This window comes from Bacillus rossius (assembly GCF_032445375.1).
Source record: "Bacillus rossius redtenbacheri isolate Brsri chromosome 4 unlocalized genomic scaffold, Brsri_v3 Brsri_v3_scf4_2, whole genome shotgun sequence".
In the NCBI taxonomy this organism is placed as follows: domain Eukaryota; kingdom Metazoa; phylum Arthropoda; class Insecta; order Phasmatodea; family Bacillidae; genus Bacillus; species Bacillus rossius.
In genome coordinates this window covers 29,326,631-29,345,606 of record NW_026962011.1, presented here as the reverse complement: position 1 = coordinate 29,345,606, position 18,976 = coordinate 29,326,631, and the positions used below count along the sequence as shown (strand labels likewise).

The following is an 18,976-nucleotide window of genomic DNA, read 5'->3' as shown; positions in this document are numbered from 1 at the left end:
TAAGTCAAACACATCTGTTATGTATTCCGGCAGTGCCAATGGAACTCTACCTCCTTCTTACATTGCATATAAGTCAGGTTATATTTATGATTCGTTGACTGAAAATAGCCCTTAGGGTGCCATCCATAATAGATCAAAGAGTGGGTAGTTTACCCTCGAAAATTTGAGGATTTTTTCGAGAAAATAGAATTGCCATTCTTCAATCAGATTGACATAGATGCTAATAAAGCATTAATCGGGGACAACCTTTCAAGCCACATTTCGCCACAAATTTTTGACAAATGTAAGCGTAACAAAATCAAGTTTGCGCTACTCCTCCCAAACAGTACGCAATATACTCAACCTTGCGATGTTACTTTTTTCGGATCCTCAAAGATAAAGTGGCGTGAAACACTTACTGGCTGAAAAAAGAAAAATCATGACACTGTGCCTAAAGACAGGTTTCCTTGACTCTTGAAGTGTTTTGATGACCTAGGGGAAGAAAACATCAGAAACAATTTTAAGAGTGGCTTCAGAGAAGCAGGGATTGTGCCTCTGGATCGACAGCAAGTATTTAAGAGACTCCACGATGATGGCCATAAAGAGAAATAATCTGAAGATTGAAATTCTAGCAACAACTGTGGTTCAATCACTTGGAACCTATCTGCAGGAGAGTATAAATAAAGAGAGAAAAAACCATGACAAGCAGAAAAAGGAAATAACATATTCAGCAGGAATAGGAATTGAACGGCCTTGAATTTTTGGAAACAAAATCCTATGACGTAGAGCCTCAAAAAAGCACTTCCAAAAGCCCTCAAGAAAAAAATTTGATAAAGCCCACTTCAAAAAAGCTAAGAAAAATAATTCACGTTCAAGAGAAGATGTTGATAGTGATTTTCAGAGGAAGATTCAGACATGCTACTAAGTGATTTTACTGAAATTGATTTTGACATGTAATACTACTAAGTCGTACTGGATGGAAGTAAGAGAATAATGTGGCAAGCGCGAGCAGCTGTATGAGCCACATGAGTCCCGGTGAAGGTCTATGCGCCGCACCGTCTCGCTCAATACCGCGACTTGCGTGGGCATGAGCGCGCATGCGCACTGTGGCTGCACCCCGTCAGGAACGCCACGTGTTTCAGCTGGGCTTCGCGCCTCAGCGAGGCCGCTTGCGTCCTCTAGGTGTCTTATATGTGCACAAGTACAGTAGACAGGTCATCCATACAGCTCTCTTAAAAGAGAGAGAGATTGTTTGATTGCAAGAATTCAACTCGACAACTTCTGGTTCTATTGCAAAAAAAATGCTTTCACTGCCATAAATAACACTCCCTTCACTCTTTAAGGCCTGTGCCCTAAGAAGTATACTATTCCAAACTTCCCTGCTGGGGTCTTCACCCCAAACAATCATCATTGGCTCCGCAAACAATCCCTTGGAAACACTCTTCCCCTAACTCCCACTCGTAGAAGGTTTAGCACTGAAATCTTCGCCTAAGGGAACTACGATTCCCGGTGAAGGCTTTTGCCTTTTCGTCTCGGAAGTATACTACCCCAATACTTCTAGGCGTTAGGAACTTCGCTACAAAACTTGCTCACATAGCTGACTTCGACCTCCTTGGGAGTGTGCCTTAATATTAACCTATTGCTAATATCCAAACATGTCCTAAAAGGGGCTTCAGTTCGTTGGAGGCTTTGTGACCACACCATCTGTTAGGAGCTTTGCTTCCAAACTTCTGCAATTTGGGCTCTTCGCATCCTATTTCATCCCCAAACTTCCCCAAAGGAAACTTTACCTCTCGTTGGATGTTTTTATCCTAAACATTTCTTTGCAAGGACCTTAACACCAAATTTCCAATTTTTTTTTTCAAATATAAATGTTATTATGTGAACCATTTAGTGTCTACTTCCATAATGGAATTTAAAAAATTTTCTACCACACTGTCACATATAACAGCCAAAATTTTGTCGATTTTGATAATTTTATTCAACCCAAAAGCATATTAAGTATTAAACTCATATATCCTTAAAATCTAAGGTTATAACTCAATATAAGATATAACCAACAGAGTTACGAAAATGTCATGAGATTAAAATTGTAGATCGTTTCTAATTCTATATGTCTGCTCATTTATAAGATGGCAGATTGTTATTAAGTACGTAAAATTTGCATTAGATTAGATATTATCACAATTTTTGTATGTAAGCTATAATAATATTTTCAGGAATCTATTCAACGTCCACCAGTTTGTAAAATGTTGTGGTCATAGCCTCCAAGCTAGTTTGAAGAAACATCAAATAAAATGTAAAAAAATTCACTAACTTTAAGTTGATAAAAGAATCTAAGTTAAAACCAATGTAGATGAGGCTATACGTCATCATGCTAAAATTTTAGATTTTATCAATGTTAAATAGCCTGCCCAGTTTTAATTCTACTGGTGTCCATTAAGTGTGTAAAATAATAGACAAATTACTTTAAGAAAGTGCAAAAACGTTTCCATTAATCAAAAAATGTACCTCTATCAGAGGTAAAAACTATGTAGATACGCAAACTTGTAGACCTATCAAAATCCAATCCAATAGTACATTAAGTATTCTGATAGGTCCTTCATTCTTGGTTTTAATTTACCTCCTAAGAAAGGTCTAAACTGACTTTAAGGTGCGTCTCAATTTTGAAAATTTTCAAGTGTTGTAAAAATGAAAATTTCAATTTTTGTTAATAATTACATTAGTTACAGACCAAGAAAAACGAGTCTGAAAAATTTCAAGTTTCTGTCTTATTTTTAACTGGACTAGAATGTATGTGAATCAGTAAGCGAATGAATGAGTGCACATCATGCTGTCTATATATTTAGACTAGGTGGTTGTAAAATGACGTATATAACAAACATTTGAATTTAATACAAACTTGTTATGAAAAATTCGATTTATATTAATATTGCATAAAGTAAAATAATTTCTGATATATATATGGAATGATAAAAAAATTATTTAAAAAAATATATACATGCATAATGTGCATTTTTACTATCTACAGAAAAAAATAATCAGCAAGAAATTAAGTGACCATAAAAGAAGAATGTTTTATAAAAATTCAAAAGGGTATTTATTCTATAACAAAGCAAATGTGCAAAAATACTTTAGGGCTTACAAATGTATATTATATTAAAAAAACAAAAATTTAAACGTTATTTAATAAAAATATAACCTTTAAAAATTATAAGAATAGTTAAAACATAAAAAAAATGGTTATCTGTAAAGTCGGTTTACGGACGATAGTTTAACGTGTCAACGTCATAACAAAACATTGATGAAATGATTGCATACTTTTATGAATAAATTTTAATCATTTTTATTGAATTATCACTATTTTGTATGGATACAAAGGAGTGAAATGAAATCTACAATTTAATTGATAAATTTACTTTTATTTGCACTCATTAATTCAAATATGTTTATTACTTTAACTAAGAGATTATTTTAACTATGACTTTTATAATGTTTGCTATTTATTTAACTTCTTTCAATCTGTGTTATTCTGGACGATGATAGGAAAACTAGGAAACGAATGGGAGTGTTTCAAGTTTAATGTGCTTTCAAAAAGTCAAATCAATGTTTTTTCCAATCGAGTGGAAGAGAGATAGATGCGGCGCAAGCGTACAATGAGCGTAACGGGACACAGTGTAACGTGACAATGTGCGTAACGGGACACAGTGTAACGGGACAATGTGCGTAATGGGACTCTTTTTCGTGCGTGCAGACGGCGTTCATAGATTTATTAGACGTTGTCACATTAAAAACAAATAATTTCGAAAGAGCGTAAGTACAAAATTCAAAATATCATCAAAAAATTCCCAGTGACGCACGCTTAGTTTTTCCAAATGGGAAAATTTTTCTCCGTTTTTCGTTAAGAGCTAAACTTTCTGAGATATAAGCATAGTAAGTTGCAAGGCGCTTAAAGCGACGTTAAAAAATAAATAATTAAAAAAAATCATTTTAATCCAGTAACTAAGGCGTATACCACTTATGCCGCTGTATTTAAAATGTTACCCTGTTGTTACTTTCCATGATCTATTTTATACATATACATTTGATTAAGCTAATATATTTTGTGGTTCGTGATACGCTTATCTCCAAGTTATACATATATCTTAGGCGTTACAAAGTCTATGATGAGCAAAACTATATATATAGTATTAATATGAACACGTGTATAAAATTAATTATTTAATTTAGTAAAATATTATACATAAATTAAAAATTAAATTAATCCGATACTCTGAATGTTTGTTCTAATTTACTGTGTATGATAAGTCAGTGAGTGACTGGTACGCTACTTAAGTCCACCTCTACTCCTCCTCGTGGGTACTCCACGGTCCTTTCTTGTGGGTACGCCGTGCTTCATGGTATTCACGCTCCGAATAAAAAATAATAATAAACTAACTTTAATTCTGCATGCAATAATTAATAGAAATAAAATAATAAAATGGACTGGAGTGATATTATAAATACGTACGGTAAAGTTTAAATTTAATGAAAATAAAATTTTGATTTAGTACACAGTATTAAATATAATTATAAATCCGTTTATAAAATTAATTGTTAAATTAAGTTTAATAGTCGAGATAAATTGCATTTATTAATGCAAATCATAAAACACGCTGAATTAAAATTAAAATGTAATAATTTTTAATTTGTAATGCAAATAAATAATATTTACAGGAACATTACCTCACTCATATAAAGACACTTGGAAATACACTTGAAGAAATTGATAAACTCAATTTCTATCACTAATATTCTCAATAAATAAATTAATGTTTCTAATTATAATTTCTTACGTAATTTTAGATAGCTCCAAGACGCCTAAGGTACCCATTTCATAGTTATTAATAATACAAACACTTTATTTAAATCTACACGAAATATTTATTAAAAACTCGATTTATTTTAATATATTGCAAGTGAAAATTATTTATTACATATAAAACTATAAATAAATATTTACAAATATGTTTTATTGAAGACTCTCTTAAAAAACTAAATTGCGCTTTAATTGTCTCCGGTGATTCAATAATCATCTTTGCTGTTGATTGACTCAATATATACATACTTTCACTTGATTTGCAACTCTTGATCGTGATAAAAGCCACATACAGTTGGTCGTGTGAAGATATATTGAACAATAAAATATGTATTTAATATTTCATTGCGTATGAAGGTGATACTAACCAAAATAAACGCGTGTTCGTCTGTGCTGTCGTGGTTGTGTTATCCATAATACCTGTTTAGGTACATCGTTGGGTTTATCTGTCTGACGTCAGCTTATGTAGGCTTGTTTTCTGTGGGTTTTCGTTTATATTTTTTTATTTTGCATTTATGAATTTTTCCCATGACAGTGAAAAACTACAATGGCGTTAAGTCCAAGAAATTATATAAAATTAGCTTCTCCTTACTTCGCTACCTCCTCGTCTGATGAGCGGTAAAAAAAAAAGCCCATCAACGCGGTGTCCATAAGTCAATTAGTGCCTGACATATTGGATTAATTTTAAATATAAACGGTATGTTACATATCAATTTATGTTTCATTTTATATTTGTAAATGTCCTAGGAAGTATTCCTGAACACGTCCATTCACGTAGTTGAACTAATACGTCAGCCATGTTGAAATGCTAGTTATATTATCGCTGTGGTTAGAACACTGCCAGACTCAGGGAGGTGGCCATGGGCATCCGAAAGCAGGTCGTCAGACGTCCTTGGAGCCGGTCGAGGGGTGGGCACCCCACTGGCCTCGCTCGGCGCCTCGGCACCTCAGGGTCAGCTCTCAGGGTCGTGGAGCAGACACAGGCGCCTCCAAGCCCACTGTACAGCTGCCCCTCGCGCCTGCTTGGTAGGCAGACAGCAATGCGTGCAAGTGCCGCGCGCTGCCTATCTCCTAGGCGATCTGGCTTCACCTCTCCAGACCTTCGCTTGAACTCCCAACGGTGTCACGTGTTGCACATCGCAGGCGGAGAAACGCGCCGTTATAGTCGTGAGGATTGAGGACCAATCACGTGTAAGATGCCTGGTATTTTTTGAAAGTTTCGGACAATCGATGCTATCAATATTGCCAAGGTTGTAACTAGATCAGGGCGGTATTCCTAAACGTTCAGGTAAGGTAGGCGAATGAGCACTGCATCGTTGGGATACAACTTGCAGGCTGTACTCCAGAACGTTTCCAAACAGAATGTCAGAAAGGAAACTAATCGGCAACATTCTTAATAAACGGTGCCCTGCGTGATGCTAGAAACTGGTTTCAACGCATTCTAGTGGACGTTTTGCAACAATCGACATAATTGTTACTGAAAAAATTACTAGAGGACTATATACTAGTTGATGTCGCCAGACGCGGGTTCGCCATGTGGACAAAATCAACAACGGAAAAGTGATCTCTGGTCATGCGCGGAATTTGGGCAAAGGGAACGGATAGGACACAAACATCCGTTCCCTAAAAGTAAGGACAAGACGTGTCCTATCGTGCACTATGAATACGGTTAGGGGACAGGTGTAGCATATTCAATACCTCAACCCTTATTTCTTTGCTTTAGAATACTGGTTTACCATATGCTAGAAAATATTAGTTGTCATTTTTTAAAACTAACACTCACAACACATCACTACTAACAGAAACGGTCCTTCCTATAATTTGAAACAGATCAGATGTTTTGCTATCCCCCATGCTCCCAGTGCTAACGAAACAGCTGTCAACAATATTAATTATATCATCACCAAGATCCCTAAGCCGCTCATGGCATAATACATCAAGATAGCGCGACTACTGATCTCTGTTGTTTGGTTCAGGGACTTCTCCGGTTGTTTCTTCTCTCGCTACCCAGATCCGTGGCATGATCATTTATTCCTCACACAGACTCTGGCAGCTTTTCATGTATTCCGCATGACGCGCTACCCCCGCCGCGCTGCGGGGGAGGGGCCTAGCGTAGTTCGCACGGCCGCCGCCCTGCCCACGCGACGTGGCGCTGGCGTCGCCATGGCAACTGCCGCGTCGTGGGCGCCAATCTCCTCCCGCGCGTGGTCGGGCTTAACGGGGTCATCCCGCCGCCGGCGCCGCACGGTGCGCGCCAAGTCGCACCAGCTGCGTTCCGTTTCCTGCGGGCAGGCTGTGGCGGCTCGCCCACTCTCTGTGACGAAACAAAACACAGGGTCTGTTCAGATTTATAAATATTTCTTTTGAAAATAATAAAATTTATGAGCTAAATTTTTTTATCATACCTCATCATACCTCATCATACGCTCTATCTTTTAGTAGTAGTCGTCCCTCATAGATCAAATTTCGGTTGCTTAACAAAGTAGACGTACTGCATTCATGTTTAGTCACCCATGTAACTAGCAGATCCCAGCGGTGTAACCCACGTTTATTTCGAGATATATTACATCTGCTCATTCCTCTGTAACCTTACACAACAAAACTGTCTATGTAACAACTTAATGTTTAATTTCATTACAAATTAATTATTGATTTAGAGCTTCTCTGTACACAATGTTAGCCGTCGTTTTATGTTCTGTTAGCAAAATATGTATTGGTTTTCAGGAGTTCCAACTCGTGATAAACCAACACAAAGTTTGCCCACGGGAGAAACACTCTTTCCGTAAATCAGTGCCAACCAAAGAGAATGTTTGTCCCTGAGACTTATTAAGGGTCAGCGCAAATGAAGTTTTTACGGGAAATTGGAGCCGTGTGAAGCATATTGGCAAGTCTGTGGGATCATTGTAATCCTCAGGATGTGCGCCAACTGGCCATAGCTAAATTGTCATTCCAGTCTTTTAATAGTAGCCTTGAGCCATTGCACAAATCAGGTGAGCTTGAATTTCTAAGAGCATGATATGCATGCCGGTTTTTAATAATAGTTTGTGGGGTGGCAGGCCAGATGGATTCAGTGAATTCAAGAACTCTTGTGGATAGTGGACTACATCTTCAACATTGCAAACTGTTTTAATACAGTTCTTTGGACATACGCCATTGCATACGCCACGGCAATGTCATATGTCAAAAAACTGCATTAAATCAAAATTCTCCATTGCATGAAACATTTAAAGAACGTATTTCAAACTGAGTCAATCAACCGACTTGTAGTATTTGATTTTGCCGGGAACCTTTTGTAAACTTTGTTTGCTAACTTTATTGACAGTGCCATTCCTAGGCACCACTATTACCCTTGAAAAGAACAAATGAAAGTCGCTATCGAGTTTTTTTAAGTCAGTATATACTGCATAAATATATAAGATGCTGCAGATTTTGAACTTAGTGTGGTTTAAGCACCGTTGACGTTCAAATTTGGAGAAGAAAATTCCCCTACTCCAAAGTTGAGTAGCAGTGTGGTAAATCATTATCCGTGTTTCCGCTAAGACGCACTATTATGTTTGTTTGCAATTTCAGTCTTTGAATGGAACTCTATAAGAGAGATGATTTTAAGCATACTTTAATGATGTCTGCACGTTTCCCTTTTGTAACGACGGGAAGTGTCTGCCGAAAATCACCAGTAAACACATGTCAGAATCAAAGTTTCTGGGGTCCTTTAACGTTCGGTCAACAGCTTCAACATGGGCTCTGTGACTCATGGCACGTTCGTGCCATGTCATCAGTGATGCGTTCTGTAGCAATCTTCCCAGGGACCCAGGTTCGGTCCTGGTCTCCTAGCACGAGCTTGCGAACTGCAGTCTCTGTGAGTCGCGAGACGCTGCTTCGTGTCACAAGAAGACTCTTCCGCTCGGCGTAACACTGCAGCTCTTGTCTGAGATGTCATTTGCGAGAGTTGCCATTTTATTTTAGGCATGTTGTCGTCATTATACAGTCACAGTAAATATATATTCATTCGAAACTTTACACGACACTTAACAGAAACTTTTACACATTAATTTACACAAAACTGCAATAAGATAAAAGTTAGAACCTAACCTAAATGAGTTTTCAAATTAAAACATTGTCTTACAGATTTGTCATGGATGTACTTGCCCAGGCACTCCATACTGATAAAACTATTCATATAGATATTCATCGTGAATACTTCTTGTAAAATTTCTTTGACTTTAAACATGAAACCGTCATTGTGGCTGGAATATTAAACTTAGATAAATGGTACCTATCGCAGACTTATTTGTAAAGATAATAAAGTTCAAAATTTTTGCTATACATTTTATTTCTTTACTAGCTGACCCGACAGATATCCTGTCATTCAATTCAAACTGGAATACTATACTAATAATAATTATTTCAATTGTTGTATATTTATATATGGTATGTTTGTAATATTTTATTATATCTATAACATATTGTTTATTGTAATGCTTGTTGATACACAACATTGTTAGTTTTATTTCCTGGCGCGTAAATAAATAATGCTGATGATTTTCCGACACGGGAACAGGCGACATACAGTTGGCCATGCGAAAAACATGGATTTTCAAGATTAATGCCACCAACATTTAATGACTGCCCTTGCGATTTATTAATTGACATTGCAGATGCAAGCCGCACTGGAAATTGTAACCGTTTAAAGTCGAATAGCATGTCGTTCGGAATCATAGGGATGCGTGGAATCATAACGTCTTCGCCTTTATACTTCCCTTTTAAAATTGTGGCTTCGATTACGTTGTTCATTAATTTCTTCACCGCAAGCCGAGTGCCATTACAAAGACGTGGCTGGTTTATGTTTCGTAACATTATGATTACTGATCCGATTTTTAGTTGCAGATTATGAGGTGGTAATGTGGGCAATTCCAGGTAATTTAAAAATTCCGTTGGATAGTTGACAATATCATCTTCGTTAGTAACGGAATCAACCGATTTGTATGTCATCAATTCGCCAGATATATTACTTTGAATTTTGAAAATTCATTTCGTTGACATCAACTTTTTCTGCAGCCAATAACGTTCACCTAACCAAACATGATTTTTGTAATTTTCAGCAATGTTTGGGAAAACCATCTCGATGAGTTCGGTCTTTGATTCAGTAAAGTGACAAACATTTGCAGGGAATGTAATGTATCCAGACGATGTGTCAACAGGAATTTTGCCATTACCAATATCGAGCAATTGTTTGGAAAATACTTCACCAGATTCGTCATTTTGCAATAGGACTCACATAGTCATATTTAATTTTAGTGTCTTCACGTATTTACATAAAATGGACGACTTCAAACATGCATTCAGTTCGTCGGCTGGCGTTGATCGAGGCATTACTGGCAATGTTTGTCGAAAATCACCTGCCAATAGAATCATCGCTCCACTAAACCGGTTTTGGTTGTTTCGTAAATCTTTCATTGTGCTGTCTAATGCCTCCAAAGATTTTTTGTGTGCCATCGTGCATTCATCCCAAAAGATTAATCTGCCTTGCTGCAACACTTCGGCCATCGCAGAATTCCTCGAAAGGTTGCAAGTTGGAGTTTCATTAATTTGCATGTTCAACGGCAATTTGAGTGCTGAATGAGCTGTTCGACCGCCTTCCAAAGAGCAAAGATTATATAACGCTGGGGCTGTTACATTTAAAAAGTTTATAATAAAGGTAGTCTTTAAGTTTTCTTAAATTTTCTAAGTTTGTGTGCAATTTTCTTAATTTTTTTTAATGTAAGAACCTTCTACGAAGTATTAAAAAACATTTTTAAAAAATATGAATGATATCGGTAAAGCCGTTCTCAAGTTACAGCATGAACATGAGAAATAGGGATTCATTTATATATATATATATAGATAGATAGATAGATAGATAGATAGATAGATAGATAGATAGATAGATAGATGGATAGATAGATAGATAGATTTCAAGAAGTATAGAAGCGCACGCCGATAAATCAACCAGACGGCGAGTTTTATTCTGACTTCAATTACAGTTACTGTGATTTCTTACTGAAAACACATCTTTATCCGAATAAAAAGTAGTCTCTAGCATCAGTAATAATGTAGCTTCCTATTAGTGAAAGAATTGTTAGAATAGGATAAGTAGTTTCAGAGATCATCCCCTACATACAAACTTACAAACAAGCTTTACCTCTTTATAAGATTATTATAGATTGTAAACATAACTAAAATGTTTTAAATTAGAAACTGTCTTTCAAAATTATATATAAGAAATATTGCAATGTCAATGTTTATTGAAAAAAAATACACAAATTTTGGTTAATTCCTGTATAAAAAATGAACAAATAAATTTTAATGTTTCCTTATGTCATTTATATTTAGCAATTCACCACTGCGCACCCCAACTGCATTGAGCATATTGAAATATACTTCTGAGAGTCAATCACGTAAAAAAAAAAAAAAAACACGGCCCAAACTTTACTTAATTCATTTGCTACTAGAAATAACATGTTAAGGGGATTAATTTAGTATTGAAACGCCCTTTCTATTCAAAGAATAGTGTTGTCAATACTTAAAAAAGTAGTCTCGGTAGCTGGAACGCACTGTATCAGGGCTCGCGAGGGGTATGCGAGTTCTTCTACTTCCCTTCCCGGCTCTACGGCTCTACAGCTCTACAGCTCTACAGCTCTACAGCTCTACAGCTCTGTGCTGCCACGGCACAGCCACAGGCATGTCCTCCGCCTGCGGCTAGCTCCCACCACCGCACCGACCTCAGCACTCGCCAGGGAGACTTTATTATTGTAATGAATAATTAAAATAGTTTCAGCTTCCTCGTTTTATCAGTAGAGCTCTAATAATGACTGCCATATTTGTTTTTTTTACATTTACGTGTTTTTTTTTCCCAAGAAGCCTTTATTTTTCAGACTTTATGTTGAATTTGTGAATTAAATATTTTGGTTTTTTTTTAAACGTCTTAAAATTCCATGTAGATACACAGAAAAACAAGTTGTGGCTATCTAAAAAAAAAAATTGTTGTCTGTAAAGTCGGTTTACGGACGATAGTTTAACGTGACGTCATAAAAAACATTGATGAAATGATTGCATACTTATATGAATAAAATTGAATCATTTTTATTTTAATAATAAAATAATAAAAACTTGAAATTATACTAGTAATCAGATTTTTAAAATGCAAGAATAATTAACCTTCATTGCCGAAATTGTTGTAATAAGCAATGAAAACCACATTAACTTTTCGTTTAAATATAATTATGAACAATTTTTCATATAAATAAACTGTAATCAAATATCTAACATAACCTATTCTTACTGCACTCGCCGAAAGATGCTACTTTTTTTAATAATAAAAGAATAAATACAGCGTAACGGGACAATGCGCGTAACGGGACAATGCGCGTAACGGGACGATTTTTTGTGCGTACAGCCGGCGTTCATAGATTTATTAGACATTGTCACGTCAAAATGGGAGAATGTGTTTACATAATATTTGGCTGATCCCAGCGGCAAGTGTGCCGACCCCTGCGCTACACTAAGTGATGTTGAGGCGCGCGAGGACAGTTCTCGGTGGACGTGATTGCTAGACCCGGGGAGCCTGGGTCCGTTGTTTCGATCCCGCCCACGCGGCAGGGACTCGTTCATGCGGGGACCGGGTCGCCCCAAGAGGTCAGGTCGTGGCTCCCAGGAGGAGGGGGTGGGAGGGAGGCAGGGAATGGGGATCTCACCCCGGAAGAGGCGCGAGGCCTGTTACCTGCCCCCTCCCCCCCGCGCTTCTCGGCGGAGCAGCTGTAACCGGAGCTGTACGAGCTGGGTCCTGTGATGGCCGCGAGTCCTGGAGCGGCTATTAGCATCCTTGAGGCAGGCATGAGGAGCTCAGCTCTAGCGCTGCGCAGTCACTCGCTCCTTACTCAGACTGGCGGCTTGAGATCTTGTTGCCAACCTCCCCCCCCCCCCTTTCCCTTCACGGGAAGGATCGTTTTCGAGCGAAACCAAAGAAATGGCCTGTGTGAGAGTCGCGTATTTTATCATCTGCGAATGTATGGTTAACAAAGATAAACAGATGAAAATCCCGAGCACTCACTTTATTGGTCTTGTGCGCATGTTCTTTGTTCCTTGACTCGCTCAAGGACGCGCGCAGCACGTGCCTTATCAACAAAAACATTTTGATTTTTATTAACAAGTCGTACATAAACTTTAACATATTGTGAAAACTCTTATTATTCTGAAAAATAAACAAATTAAATAATAATGTTTTAAAAAAAGTAATTGCATCCAATATTAAGAACAGCAAAACTGGAATGAATAGAAAACTCCCGTGCATTAAATGAGACCAAACCAAGCGAGTAATATTTTAAGAATAAATTATCTGAGGGAAACAAATAATGTTAAAATGACATGAGGACAAAAATGAAATTTAACTGAACCAACTATTTTCAACATTAAAAATTTCTTTAAAAAATTTTATAGCGTGTACAACGCCTCAAACTTCTAACAACTTTAAATGAAACCCCTCGAGTGTGAGGGTGAAGACTGGCCGGACACTCGCCTTCGAGTTCGTAGGGCCGTCCTGTCCCGGACTCGCTCGGCGAGTCGGGACTTCCACCAGCTCGCCCGCCGACTAGCGGTCTCCTGCCCCAACAGCGCTCGAGCCGGACTTCGACAGGAACAACGAGTTGCCCCGACGGCTGCGACACAGCGACGAAAAGAACAGGCCACAGCCCTCTTCGCCCACGTCCTGCATGCCCGCTCCTGTCGCAATCAAGCTCAAGGTTTAGATACACAGGCATACAATCCTGGTGTAGTTGAACTGAACAGTTTTGATGCAGTCATCGAGGGGGTATTCGGAGGAAATATATTATAAGAAATTATGCGGGCTCTCTATTTCCCAACTATGAACATTTTGTGACTCTCTTTACTGGTAACAATCTGCAGAAAAGCGTAACAAGCTAAAGACGATCAATGTTTTTTTTTTCTTTTGAAGAAACTTTATATTTTACTTTCCAATGCCGTTGAAAAAAAAACCATTCATTCATTAGTTTCGAGTGTAACGTTATAATTATGTTTATGGAAAATGTGTTAATTTATGTTTTCGTCAGTAAATGAGCAAATTTTTTTAAGAACCCATTGCTAAGGCCGACAACGTATGGTTTTACATAGGAATAAAAAAATTTTCTTCGTTCACCATAAAGAAAATCAATTAAGTTTTCGGGTAACAAGTTTTGGTGATATTCAGACTATTTGTGTGACTGCACCGGATACTTCTGTTTTCTTCAAAGTGGTTGTATTGAAAAGCATGTAAAGATGTTGTTTGTTTCTTTTTTAACTCATAAAGTAGCAGGACCACGTTGAGATTGGAAATATAAAAAAAATCTTAAAAAATGGAAAAACCAGAAGGATCAAAGGAACTGCAATTTAATCAATTCTTTTCAATATCTTTGAGCAATACATGCATTGCATTATTCATTGGATGGTGGTTATATATATAAGCCATGCCGCCCATACAGAATAATAATGCATAGTAGTTACTATGTAGGCCATGTTACCAATCATTCTCGTAAATCAATACAAAACATTCAAAGGTAAATAAAGTGTGTGGTATTATTACTAACAATGTCATATCATGCTTACTTTCAAATTGTCTTACTGTTACTTTCACTCAGGGTTCTTGCCTGATTTTATTCATTGGTTGAAATCCCAACGTATTATTATGTGAGCACACTTACAATGTTACAAAACTAAATAAAATCTGTAACTGTTTGAGTTGATACATGTAAAAATTTAATACGAAATTTCCTGCATGAAGCGGTTGTAACACACGATGTAATGACGTGAAATACGTTCGATGATGTTTAATTTTTTTGGGATGTTTGCCAACGATGGGAGAGCAACACAGCAGAGGCACATGGCACAACAGTTATGTTTCGCTGGTAGCAAATGATTTATTGCTGACAATTACAAAGTGGATAATTGCATACATCTCAACGATCTGCCGAAGTTACAATGCGCTCGTAATCTCCTGGCTCCATCCTCCTGTATAACACATAAGAATAACCAGTGAGATTTCATGTGCACACTCATCAAAATACAACAAATATCACAAAAACTATTCAAACCCCTTACGGGCATAGAGCGCTACTGGATCAGTTGGTAACCAAAACGAGTCGTAGCAAGTGCCACCAAGAATAATCGGCTGGCGAGCTAAATTATCTAGTTACGGCTCTCATCTTCACTCGGGAAGGTAAAACACTCTAGCAAAGCTGCTGTTTGTGTCGTGAGCTGACTTCCTCCTGCTAGTTCCCGACCCTCGGATCACACGAGCCTGGCTCGCCTCGCTCCAGTTGCTGCTCGGGCCACTCGCTGCCCGCGCGCGAGTCTCGAACCAGCGACTCCTCCTCACTCCCCTCGCGCACGCACTCACTCGCTCACTGGCGTGGACGTGGAGCTGTCCTCTCCACTCGCGACCTGACTCGGGCTGTGTGGTCCTGCGCTTCGCTCTCTTCTCTTCCCGTCCGGCAGCTCTGCCGCCCCGAGGTCTCCAGCACACCCTGTACTAGCACCTCCCAGAGGCTGCAGTGTCTGCCAACTGGGCTACTCTCTGCTTCATTCTCTGTACCTCGCTCCATCACCCCCTATCTCTGTCTCTCTGCCTCTCTCTCTATTTCATTCTATCCTTTGCAGTATCACCCACAAGCAAACTAGTTTAGGGAAAGTGCGCGCACAGAACTGATAGAAACTTCATCTCTTAAACTTTATAGTTTCTTTATAGTATAGATTATATATATATATATATATTTGTGTACCTTTTGGTAAGATAACTATGTATTTAATGTATACGTGGGGGTTTGCGATCCTTGGTAATGAGTAATAGCTATGAAAGTAAATAATGACTGCACTTAATTGTTTTATTTTTTTTTAATGGAACTCACACATTGCCCGGGGAATAAGCGGAGAGGTAGCCATTTACCTTTGGTTGGCCTTGGGGCATGAGTGTGGGGAAAAGTTGCTAATTGCACTGTTGCGGCAGTTAAGCAGCAGGGCGGTTTAATTCAATTAAATTCTGTCATGCTTGCGCACACCTACAACGAAAACACATCATCTGTCCCTGAACTATATCAGAAACACATTTTTGTTGAAACGACTCGCGCGCCAACTAGACAGTAACCTTCCTCTGGCTTCAAAAGCCAAGTGTGGGAAAGTTTCATCGCAATTGGCTGAATGGTTTCCGGAACGCAGAAGGGACAAAACAAGAAAAGCAAACATTCATTTATACGAATGTAGATTTAACGTAATATTTAGGTTAACCTTTGGTCGGTGGGGTACCGGATGAACCAGATGAGAGCCAGGATGAGTTCAGTGTGTTACCACTGCGCTCGCTCCCAGGAGAGCCGACACTCGTCGAGAGAGAGACGGTCGCTCGCCCACGCAGGGCCCGGTGATATTTGCAGGCGATGTGCAGCGACCCGCGCCGATCCTGCGAACTGCGGGTGATTGGCAAATGTCAGGCCCAGCGACCCCGCGGGGGATGGAGCTGCGGTGAATAAAATACCTCACACACGCGACAACGCAGAGAGATGGAACACACCCATGGGCGTAGCCAGGCTTTTATGGGGGAAAAGAAGCTATAACAAGAATACAGTTTTTCTAGGTCGGTTTTTGGGGATCTCAGTGGAGTGGTAGTATCCCCCGGTTCACGGAAAAGTTGTTGGTCCGGTTCCCCCCGCCCCCCCAAATTTATACTTTAATACGTATTTTTGGCTATCTGATGACCTTCAAGTGCTTTTCCTTCAAAACGTGAAATTTTAAAATTACTTGTGACACCTATGAACGGCAGTTCCTTTCACTACATACTGCTGCTTCAAAGAGAAGGATACTTAATCCATATTTATTTTTCATTTTTAGAGGTTATAAATTGACCCATGTATTCGTTATTTTAAGCTTGTTTAGGAGTTGCTTTAGAACACCTTCCATGCCCTACCAGATTACGCCCTTGTACACGCCAATGGAAAGATCTCAGCAAGAAAATAGTATTAACACTAAAATAACTTTAAATGAATAACCTAAGTGAAACAGACAAATTTGCCAGTGCTGACTATAAAAGAATAATTAACTCCGTATGACTTTTTTTTCGTGATTAATGCAATGTGAAATATTTATTTAAAATAATTTTGTGGGCACAAGCTATTGCTGGTTTTCACAACGTCATATAGAAACCACGTTTATTCATTTACTTGTTCACATCGAATTATTTTGGCTTTGTTTTTATATTTGTTATTAATCTTTTTTGTCTAATCTTGTGATTTCTCTATGACATACAGTGAAAACTGGCAAAAGTGTATTTCCATTAAAATGTTTTAAATCTGTATGGCATCTTTAAGAAGATTTATATATTGTTCACTGCTAAAATAATCAGCAACTAATAACGTTAGCGCAGAATTAAGCATTTATTTGATTCAAAAATGTAGTGATAAGGGAAGATCAAAATTAACCCAGAGTAATATAAAAGTAAGAAATAAACTTTGAAACGGTCTTGAATCCATGAGCCAGAAAGGAGCCAACAGCCATAGAGGAAGACCTCGATTGAGAATGCGTAGATCTCTGCCTCAGAAATCAGGACAGAGAAGCAACGGAGAAAGGAACAAATTAGTTGAGACTGTGTTTCAAACGACTCTCTGAATTTTTGTACTTTTCTCTGGTGGTTCATTGTGATGAAAAATAGCACATCACCTGAGTGACCAATAACATTAAATTAATTTATTCATTATCAAAACTACGTAATTTGTGAAACTGTTCTCTTTCAAGTAGGTCTGAAAAGTACAGTCTGAGCTGAAGGGTTGTTGGACAAGATATTTCACTGAATCCCAACAGAGATCAGCACCCTGAATTTTGTAGCTTATCTTCTTTAGCCAAAAGTTAGGGTCTACATCATATCGCACGTCTTCTACATCAAGCAGTATATACCATACTCACACGGTGACTCGGAGAAAAGTTATCATTCCTTATCTTTTTATCGTCGATTCACTTGTGTGTTACGTTCAGTTTGGGCCTTATAAATTAAAAAATCTTTAAGAGTTTACATTTGCAGCATCCTAAATGGTCCAATTGAACCTTGAATATTTTGTGCCAAAATTTTAACATTAAAGTGGCCCTTTTAATATTACATATAGTAAATACATGTTAATTAATATAATAATTATTTTATGCTATTCGTTATATTATGCCATTCATAAAAATTGAATGTGATTGCGTTTATTACTTGCACTTTACCGTGGTTAACAGCCAAGTGGATTTACAGCTTAATATTTTAAGCCCGCTGAATCACATGACATGCCAACGCAAGATATGTACATCCACTATTCCTCTCACTAAACTGAACAGCACTTTCTGAAGTATGGTGGTGGAGGTAATAAGGGTACGGCAATATTAATTGTGAGAGAAAATAGTGGGTGTCCACACCTCTTAACCGCTACGCAACTTTACCCGTCATCTTGTTTCCGTACGAACCAGCTTGATCGTCCGTGCAGTTCCTGCTTCCTACCGTAGGATCGTGTAACAATGGCGCGCCGTTTGTTCGTGAAATATGGGTCCTTACGCCCACGCCGAGCAAACTCGCAATATTCCTCGGGTTTTATTACACCCCCTCCCTCGCTTCATCGGCCGGAAACTTCCTTCATCGGGAGTGAGCGGAGCTAGAGCTTGGACGGGATCTAGAGCTTGGATGGGATCTAGAGCTTGAGCGGGAGCTAGAGCTTGGATGGGAACTATAACTTGGATGGAAGCTAGAGCTTGGACGGGATTTAGAGCTTGGACGTGATCCAAATCTTGGACGGGAGCTAGAGCTTGGATGGGATCTAAAATTTGGACGGGAGCTAGAGCGTAGACGGGATCTAGAGCTTGGACGGGAGCTAGAGCTTGGGCGAGAGATATAGCTTGGATGGGACCTACAGCTTGGACAGTATTTAAAGCTTGAGCGGGATTTAGAGCTTGGAAGGGATCTAGAGTTCAGACGGGATCTAGATCTTGTACGGGAGCGATGATTTAGACACCCATTTCCCTACCTGGGACTTAACCGTCTCAGTCATTACTTATGTGATCCTCACGTGTTTGTCAGCTTCTTTATACACTTTATGTTTGTAT

General features: G+C 38.4%; 1 protein-coding gene across 1 annotated transcript in view; it reads right to left on the bottom strand.

Annotated features, from left to right (window-relative positions):
* Positions 1 to 12,693, bottom strand: part of LOC134541815 (neuroendocrine protein 7B2) — a 50,866-nt gene extending 38,173 nt beyond the window's left edge. Inside the window, exon 1 of the mRNA XM_063385508.1 lies at positions 12,594 to 12,693. Within this exon, the coding sequence (XP_063241578.1) occupies positions 12,594 to 12,693 (100 nt within the window). The remainder of the gene's footprint in view (positions 1 to 12,593) is intronic.
* Positions 12,694 to 18,976: the final 6,283 nt, after the last annotated feature.